Source organism: Danio aesculapii, chromosome 16, assembly GCF_903798145.1.
Source record: "Danio aesculapii chromosome 16, fDanAes4.1, whole genome shotgun sequence".
Classification (NCBI taxonomy): Eukaryota; Metazoa; Chordata; class Actinopteri; order Cypriniformes; family Danionidae; genus Danio; species Danio aesculapii.
Window position 1 is genome coordinate 1,184,873 of NC_079450.1, and position 9,866 is coordinate 1,194,738.

General features: G+C 40.4%; 1 protein-coding gene across 1 annotated transcript; it reads left to right on the forward strand.

Moving 5' to 3' along the window:
• Window positions 1-5,650: 5,650 nt before the first annotated feature.
• On the forward strand, window positions 5,651-9,147 carry LOC130243645 (transmembrane protease serine 3-like). The gene is made up of 4 exons (XM_056475902.1): window positions 5,651-5,813; window positions 5,900-6,042; window positions 6,256-6,411; window positions 8,849-9,147. The coding sequence occupies exons 1-4, from the start codon at window positions 5,678-5,680 to the stop codon at window positions 8,900-8,902; spliced, it is 489 nt and encodes a 162-aa protein (XP_056331877.1). The 5' UTR covers window positions 5,651-5,677; the 3' UTR covers window positions 8,903-9,147.
• The last annotated feature ends 719 nt before the right edge of the window (window positions 9,148-9,866 follow it).

Consider the following 9,866-nt stretch of genomic DNA (forward strand, 5'->3'; position numbering starts at 1 on the left):
TTGTGTACCTTTATTTTTTTATTGTAGATTAAGTAAATGTACAATTGTTTTTAAAAATTCAGATTTACATTATTATTTTTCCCTATTTGTTACAGTACTCTTAAGAAACTATCAGCAGTTCAGCAGGTTCTCGGTAATCTTTAAGACAAGCTTGTCACATCAGAAACGACTCTCGCTTATGACGTCTGCTTCTTGGGCATATTCAATTCAATTCAATTCAATTCACCTTTATTTGTATAGCGCTTATACAATGTAGATTGTGTCAAAGCAGCTTCACATAAAAGGTCACAGTAAATAGGAACAGTGTAGTTAAGTTTGTAGTGTTTAAGTTCAGTTCAGTTTAGCTCAGTTCAGTGTGGTTTAATAATCACTACTGAGAGTCCAAATATTGAAGAGCAAATCCAACGATGCGCAGCTCTACAGATCCTGAACCATGCAAGCCAGTGGCGACAGCGGAGAGGGAAAAAAAAACTTCACTAAAGGCGGAAGTGAAGAAAAAAAAACCTTGAGAGAAACCAGGCTCAGTTGGGCACGACCATTTTAATTTCTCCGCTGGCCAAACGTCTTGTGCAGAGCTGCAGTCTCAGTGGCGGAGGCTGGAAGCTGGCCTCAGCGAAGACTCGTCTGTCTCTGGAGCGTCATAGGAAACAGTCTCATGTTCTCCATTCTTTCATGACCATCGCAGTAGTTGTTCAGGATACGGCCTGGTCCAGGATATGGAAACCTTGGGATCATCTCGTCGTTGGTCTTGGATCGAATCAGTGACTCTGCATAGTCTGAGGGCCTCGGGAAGAGTATCCCCAGGTGGAAATGGAGAATAAAGAAAATAATTAGCGTAGCTGATGTTCACAGTGTATATCAGCAAGATGCATAACCTGTGTGGAAGCCCCCTAAGTGGTGCACTAAGTGTATGCTTTACTGAACAGATAGGTCTTTAATCTAGTTTTGAATTGGGAGAGTGTGTCTGAGCCTCGGACGTTATCAGGAAGGCTATTCCAGAGTTTAGGAGCTATAAATGAGAAGGCTCGACCTCCTTTACTCGACTTTGCTATTCTAGGTACTACCAGAAGTCCTGAGTTTTGAGATCTTAAAGAGCGAGTTGGATTGTAGCGAGACAGAAGATTGGTTAGATAAGCAGGAGCCAGATTATTTAGAGCTTTATATGTAAGAAGCAATATTTTAAATTCAATACGAAACTTAACAGGCAGCCAGTGTAAGGAGGATAAAATTGGGGTGATGTGATCAAATTTTCTAGACCTGGTTAGAACTCTGGCAGCTGCATTTTGTACTAATTGAAGTTTGTTAATAGAGGATGCTGGGCAGCCAGCAAACAGAGCATTACAGTAGTCCAGCCTAGAAGTCATAAAAGCATGGACTAGCTTTTCTGCATCTGAGATGGATAGCATACTTCGTAACTTAGCGATATTTCTCAGATGAAAGAAAGCAGTTTTTGTGACATGGGAATTATGATTTTCAAAAGTTAAATTGCTGTCTAATATGACACCCAGATCTTTTATAGTAGAACTAACGCTAACTTTGTATCCCTCTAATTGTAGATCGAGTTGTGAGATCTGCTGTGTACAGGATTTAGGCCCAATAAGTAATAATTCTGTTTTGTCTGAGTTTAAGAGAAGATAATTGTTGGTCATCCAGTCTTTAACATCTTTAATACACCCAGTTAGCTTGGACAGATTAGACGTCTCGTCAGGTTTAGTTGAAATATATAATTGAGTATCATCTGCATAGCAGTGAAAGCTGATCCCATGTCTTCTAATAATGTCTCCCAGGGGTAGCATGTATATTGTAAACAGTAAAGGGCCTAAAACTGATCCTTGAGGCACCCCGTATTTTACTGGGCTGATTTGTGAAGGTTGTCCATTTATATTTACAAACTGGTAACGGTCAGATAAGTATGACTTAAACCATTGTAGGGCCTGTCCCTGGACACCTGTAGACTTTAAGCGATTAATAAGGATACCATGGTCAATGGTGTCAAATGCCGCACTAAGATCGAGTAGAACTAATAGCGAGATGCACCCTCGGTCAGCAGCTAAGAGTAAATCGTTGGTTATTTTCACTAATGCAGTTTCTGTACTGTGATGAGCTCTGAAACCGGACTGAAACACTTCAAAAACATTGTTGGTCTGCAGAAAGGAGCAGAATTGAGCAGAAACAACTTTTTCTAGTATTTTAGATATAAATGGAAGGTTTGAAATAGGCCTATAATTAGCTCAGTTGCTGGGGTCCAGTTGTGGTTTCTTAATAATAGGTTTAATAACAGCTAACTTGTAAGGATTTGGAACATGGCCTAAAGATAAAGAAGAGTTGATAATGTTAAGAGGTTCTCCTATAACAGGTAGCAATTCTTTCAGTAACTTTGTTGGAATTGGGTCCAATATACACGTAGCTGATTTAGAGCTATTTATAATTTTGTCTAGCTCTTCCTGTTCTATGATTTTAAAGCACTGTAGGTTATTTAGATTCAGAGGCGTGTTTACTGGATCTGAAGTATAAGGCGGTGCAGAAAGTTTAATATCTCCTATTTTCTGTCTAAAGCCTTCTATTTTATCACTGAAAAAATTCATGAAGTCATCACTACTAATTTGCGGTGGAACGTTTAGTTCCAAAGATGACCGATTATTTGTTAATTTAGCGATGGTGTTAAATAAGAATCTAGGATTGTTATGATTATTTTCTATCAGTTGTCGGAGGTGCTCAGCCCTGGCAGATTTTAAAGCCCTCCTATAGCTGGACATACTGTCTTTGTATGCAATTCTAAAGACTTCTAAATGAGTTTTTTTCCATTTACGTTCCAGGGCACGGGTTGCTGTTTTGAGAGCGCGGGTATGACTATTATACCACGGTGTAGATTTATTCTCTCTAGCCTTTTTTAGTTTGATGGGTGCCACAGTATTTAGAGTGCTAGTAAAGATGGCATCCATACTGCTGGTTACTACATCAAGGTCATTTGCGTTTGCGGGTGCATTTCGAAGTAGAGAAAGATCAGGTAAGTTATTTATAAATTCATCTTTAGTGGACGGAACAATAGTTCTACTAGGATGATATATCGAAGCGGATCTGCTAATTTCAGGTAAACACAGCTTATATAGTAAGAGGTAGTGGTCTGTAATATCATCACTTTGTGGTATAATGTCTACATCAATGACCTCAATTCCATAAGACAGAATTAGATCTAGTGTATGCTTTAGGCGATGAGTTGGACCAATAACATTTTGCTTTAGTCCTAGTGAGACCAGCAAGTCCATAAACGCGAGCCCTAATGTGTCGTTAGCGTCATCTATGTGGATGTTAAAGTCTCCTACAATTAGTATTTTATCAGTTTTAACTAGTAAGTCAGAGATAAAATCAGAAAACTCTTTTAGAAAATTGACATAGGGTCCTGGAGGTCTATATATGGTGATTAGAGCGAGAGATAACATAGGTTTTTGCATAGTGTTTGGAAGGACAACATTAAGCGCTAGTACTTCAAAGGAGCTAAATATAAGTCCGTTTCTCTGATTAACATTAAGAATATCACTAAAGATTGACGCGACTCCACCACCACGACCAGTTTGACGAGCCTCATGTTTATATAAGAATCCTGGAGGAGTTGCTTAGGTGTACTGCTCCTTTAAGGCTAGTCCTCCCCGCCCACTGTTTCTACGTGCTTGTCTGCGTGCCTTAATCTCCTCCCTTGGCTAATTCAGACAACAGACAGACTTAAAGGAAGCAGAACTCACGTAGCGTTTGAGAGAAATACTACAGTAAGAACTTTACCAATGAGGACTTGTTGTGCAGTTGCATCGATGAGTCACACAAAGTTAACGCACGCACACGCACACACACAGACAGACAGACAGACAGACAGACAGAGCGCCTGTTTAGCTTTGCACTCGTTTTGCACGCATATGTGACAGGATACAGGTTAATCTCCACTGCTGTATGGAGATCTCTTATATTAATGTACAAAATAAACCTGATTTAATGTCCACAAACCAGGACTGAAGCGTCTTCCTTTATAATTGTTCTGACACGCGGCTGTGCTGATGAAGTAAAGCTAAGCTAAATCGCTGTACTTCATTACACACATGCTCTGTTTTAAAACATGTTAAACATGTGAAACTCACTCTTGATCACGTTTGATGATGATTGATGATCCTAGTGAACTGAACAGAGCTTTTATTCCCGGCTGCTTTGCGCTCGTCCTCTCTTGCTGATATGATTATACACGTGACTACCGGACATGTTAATACGCAGCTGTCAATCAATATTGGTGGGCGGGGGGACCGCACCCCTACGTAAAGTTGCGGTCGATCTGAAAACCGCTCCAATTGGTCCACCGTTTTAATGTTGTTAAATTGAAAATAAGGACTGGGTGTGTTTATAATCACCCCAATATGACGCTCTATACACCATACATGCACATATGTCTGTCCAAACAGCTTGAAAAGTAGATTTTTCACCATAGGTGCCCTTTAAAATAAGCAGGTTTTACCGCTGTTGATCTTTATTGTATTCTAGTTGATCTGTGTTTATACCTCATTATACTGCAATTTTGCAGTTGCGTTGCATTTTGCCAGTTATCATTGTAGGCTAACTAGCCTTGTAGTTCACTGCAGTTATTTTTTATTATTTGTTTTTGCAAATTAACTCTTAAAATTCTAATTAAAAAATGACTTGAATCCAAAAAAACATTCCTGAAAAAAACTAAAACTAAATATTGTTGCAAGATGTTGAAGACGAAACCCCTTGGAGCACAAGTGCAGTACTGTTCTTACCACACCACTGGCATATTAGACTACAGCAGCACACGTGCAGTAAAGACAGAGTTTACTTGTTCTTGTGAAGTTTCTTTATAAACTAATGTCAAGAGGATCACGTGCTTATGATTGCTTGCGGCTGCTCCCACATTATCCAATTCATGATTCACCAATCAGACGATTCCTAATCCACTATAAATCCCCTGAGCTTCATATCACAGCCATCTTCATTTGAAGAATCCCCCCTTCCACCCCTACTCCTCCTCCTTTCCTAGATGGGTGGCACAGTGGCCCAGTGGTTAGCACTGTCGCCTCACAGTAAGAACGTCACTGGTTCTAGTCCTTACCAAGCCAGCTGATGTTTCTGTGCGGAGTTTACACGTTCTCTCCATGCTCACGTGGGTTCCCCCGGGTTCCCCAGTTTCCTCCCACCGTCCAAAAACATGCAGCTTAAGTTAATTGACTAATCCAAATCAGCACCATAGACATGCTCCTAGTCAGTAGTTATCTCTTAAGAGCAATCACTATCTGTTCATTAGCTACTACAGCAGGGGAGTTCTCCAGATCTACCTGAGCTCAAACTCCCCTCTCGCCTTGCAAACGGGAGGGAGCCCCAGGCTCGAGGATCTTCTGAGCTCAGGGCTCTCTCCAGGTACAGCATGCCAAACAAGCTTTATAATCAATCATCAGCTCAGTGTGAACTCTTGAAACTCCAGTTTACTGCTGTTGAACTTTATCGTTCTGTATTTGATCTGTGTTTATACTTCATTGTATGAAGTGTGACATATTTACCAGCAGGGTTACACATGTATATTGGAAACAGCAAAGGGCCTAAAACTGATCCTTGAGGCACCACATACTTGAGAAAGCTCTCCATTTGACTATTTCACACAGGTGTGTGTGTGTGTGTTGTGCATATGGAGTTTTCTCACAGGTGTGTGTGTGTGTGTTGTGTAGATGGAGTGCGGCCTGTGTGTCTGCCGCGTCTCCGTGAGGTGTTTGCGGCCGGCTCCTCTTGCTGGGTCACAGGCTGGGGTTACACACGAGAGGGCGGTGAGAGTCACTCTGAACATGTGCTGTGAGCTCTGCATCATTACCCACAATCCTCCACTCTCTCTCTCTCTCTCTGTCACACACAGGCTCAGTGTCGCCACACCTGAGACAGGCCTCGGTCCAGCTCATCAATCAGTCTGTGTGTTCGCTAGCACAGGTGTACGGCTCTCAGATCTCTCCCAGAATGCTGTGCGCTGGAGTGATGGAGGGAGGAGTCGACTCCTGTCAGGTGCGCTACACACAACGTGGTAAAACTCAAAAAATGTGTGTGTGTGCGTTTCTCATGTGTGTGTATTTCTCATGTGTGTGTTTAACGTATGTGTAACCTGTTTGTGTGTGTTTCCCATGTGTGCGTGTTTCTTGTGTGTGTGTTTCTCCTGTGTTTCGCGTGTTTGTGCGTGTATTGCTTGTGTGTGTGTGTGCGTGCGTGTGTGTGTGTCAGGGGGACAGTGGTGGTCCTCTGGTCTGCAGGACAGTAGCGGGGGACTGGAGGCTGGCTGGTGTGGTCAGCTGGGGTGAAGGATGCGCTCGACCCAATAAACCCGGCGTTTACACCAGAGTCACACAGCTGCTGACGTGGATGGAGCAGTACATCAGTGTAAACACACACACACACACACACACCAGCACAAACATCTGATCAATGTTTCAGATTCAAGTTCATTTGTGTTTGAAGAAAAATGTTGCAATGATACACAAGTCAATGTTTTCTGCTCTAAATAAATGAACAAATATATATATATATATATACACTCACCGGCCACTTTATTAGGTACACCTGTCCAGCTGCTCGTTAACGCAAATTTCTAATCAGCCAATCACATGGCAGCAGCTCAATGCATTTAGGCATGTAGACATGGTCAAGACGATCTGCTGCAGTTCAAAGTGAGAATCAGAATGGGGAGGAAAGGAGATGACTGGTTCCAGCTGATAGAAAGGCAACAGTAACTCATATAAGCACTCGTTACAACCGAGGTCTGCAGAAGAGCATCTCTGAACACACAACACGTCCAACCTTGAGGCGGATGGGCTACAGCAGCAGAAGACCACACCGGGTGCCGCTCCTGTCAGCTAAGAACAGGAAACTGAGGCTACAATTCACACAGGCTCACCAAAACTGGACAATAGAAGATTGGAGAAACGTTGACTGGTCTGATGAGTCTCCATTTCTGCTGCCACATTCAGATGGTCGGCTCAGAATTTGGCCTCAACAACATGAAAGCATGGATCATCCTGCCTTGTATCAGCAGTTCAGGCTGGTGGTGGTGGTGTAATGGTGTGGGGGAGATTTTCTTGGCACACTTTGGGTCCATTAGTACCAATTGAGCATGGTGTCAACACCACAGCCTACCTGAGTATTGTTGCTGACCATGTCCATCCCTTTATGAGCACAGTGTCTTCATCTTCTGATGGCTACTTCCAGCAGGATAACGCACCATGTCATAAAGCGTGAATCATCTCAGACTGGTTTCTTGAACATGACAATGAGTTCACTGTACTCAAATGGCCTCCACAGTCACCAGAGCTCAATCCAACAGAGCGCCTTTGGGATGTGGTGGAACGGGAGATTGGCATCATGGATGTGCAGCTGACAAATCTGCAGCAACTGTGTGATGCTATCATGTCAATATGGAGCAAAATCTCTGAGGAATATTTCCAGTAGCTTGTTGAATCTCTGACACGAAGGATTAAGGCAGTTCTGAAGGCAAAATGGGGTCCAACCCGGTACTAGTAAGGTGTACCTAATAAAATGGCCGGTAAGTATGTGTGTGTGTGTGTGTATATATGTATATATATATATATATATATATATATATGTATATATATATATATATATATATATGTATATATATATATATATATATATATATGTATATATATATGTATATATATATATATATATATATATATATATATATATATATGTATATATATATATATATATATATGTATATATATATATATATATATATATATGTATATATATATATATATATATATATATATATATATATATATATATATATATATATAAGACTTTAAACAGATCTTAAAGGGATAGTTCACCCAAAACTAAAAACTCTTTTAGTAAAATCTACGGCTTATATGTTTCAACCTTTTTTCTGTCAAACACTAAGAATATATTTTGAAGAAAACTGAAAACCTGTAGGCGACGCAGTGGCACAGTGGGTAGCACTGTCGCCTCACAGCAAGAAGGTCACTGGTTCGAGCCTCGGCTGGGTCAGTTGGTGTTTCTGTGTGGAGTTTGCATGTTCTCCCCGTGTTGGCGTGGGTTTCCTCCGGGTGCTCCGGTTTACCCTACAGTCCAAAGACTTGGTAGAGGAGAATTGGGAAGGCTAAAATTGTCCGTAGTGTATGTGTGTGAATGAGTGTGTATGGATGTTTCCCAGAGATGGGTTGCGGCTGGAAGGGCATTCGCCGCGTAAAACATATGCTGGATAAGTTAGTGGTTCATTCCGCTGTGGCGACCTCTGATTAATAAAGGGACTAAGCCATAAAGAAAATGAATGAATGAAAACCTGTAACCATTGACTTCCATAATATTTGACTGTCTACAGTGGAAGTCAATGGTTACAGGTTTTCAGTTTTCTTCAACAATATTACTTCTTTTGTGCTGAACGGAATGAAGAAACTTTTAAAGGTTTGGAATCACTCGAGGAGGAGAAAATAGTGAGTAAATTTTCATTTTTGGATGAACTGTCCCTTTAACAGAGAAACGCTGAAATCAGAAAACCTGAAACATTCCTTTATAATCAAAATGCATTAAATGAGTGTAAACACAAACATCATCATCATAATTCTGACTGAGGAATATTTCAACTTCAGTTTAAGTTTTTGAAAAAAAAAAACAAGCTAAAATAATATTTCCAATAAAAGTCAATGTTTTTTTGCTTTAAAAAATAAGAAATACTCAATCCAATGTACAAAAAGCCCCTTAACACACATGTACATCAATATGAATGTAATGTCAATACACAATATGCTGACATTTATTTTATTTGGTTTGATTTCAGGAACAAAATGAAGATGTTCTTCCAATGGCCACCACACCGAAAACACACTTCTGACAATGTGCCGTTCAGTATTGGTGCATCCAGATTGTACAGTGTTTATTTTAATTTTAATTAGTTTAATATAAACTTTTCATTCATTCATTTTCCTTCAGCTTAGTCCCTTTATTCATCAGGGGTTGCTTATCCAGCATATGTTTTACGCAGCTGATGCCCTTCCAGCTGCAACCCAGTACTGGAAAACACCCACACACACTCATTCACACATACACTACGGCCAATTTAGTCCATCGATTCCCCTATAGCGCATGTGTTTGGACTGTGGGGGAAACCGGAGCACTGAGGAAACCCAGCCGGGACTCGAACCTCAATTCTTGCTGTGAGGTGAAAGTGCTAACCACTGAACTACTGTGCTGCTCTATATACAATTTTAACAATGCAAATTAAAAAAGAATGAAGAGAAATCACAACAACAACAAAAAAATGAGACATTGTACATATGCATGTCACATTAAAATTAGGCAGGATAGGAAATAAATACATTATACCTTCATACCATATAAATATAGATCACTGTGCATACAATTATGCAAAGAATAAAAATAACAAGTAAATATAACATGCAAAGCCAAATGAGTGAGGTTACCATTTCTGCAACAATTATACTTCACTTAACTGGGGATGTCTTCATTTTCTCTGTATATCAACTGCTGTTCCTGGTCCTCCATCTTCAACATGTATGTGATTGTACAGTGTTGTTAATTTTAAAACTTTGATAAGAGGTGGAAATGCTCTGTAAAACAGACTGTAATAAAAGATAATGACTTTAATTTTGTCGTGTGGCCGGATTCAGTGTGACTGGAGTCACGTAGGCTCAGAAGAGAGCCTGTGGTTATTCAATACGGCAATAAAAATATTAATTGTGGAGTTGAGCTGAATCACTCTGACAGTTCAGTCTCTTCATGATCATGCGAAATATAACAACATCCCTCAGCTGGAAAAACTGGTCCTCAAACTCTTA

Coding starts and splice junctions, on each gene's coding strand:
- LOC130243645 (XM_056475902.1), top strand. CDS start 5,678: ATGGAGTTTTCTCACAGGTGTGTGTGTGTGTGTTGTGTAGATGGAGTG. Junction 5,814..5,899: donor GGGTTACACACGAGAGGGCG/GTGAGAGTCACT, acceptor TGTCACACACAG/GCTCAGTGTCGCCACACCTG. Junction 6,043..6,255: donor GAGGAGTCGACTCCTGTCAG/GTGCGCTACACA, acceptor TGTGTGTGTCAG/GGGGACAGTGGTGGTCCTCT.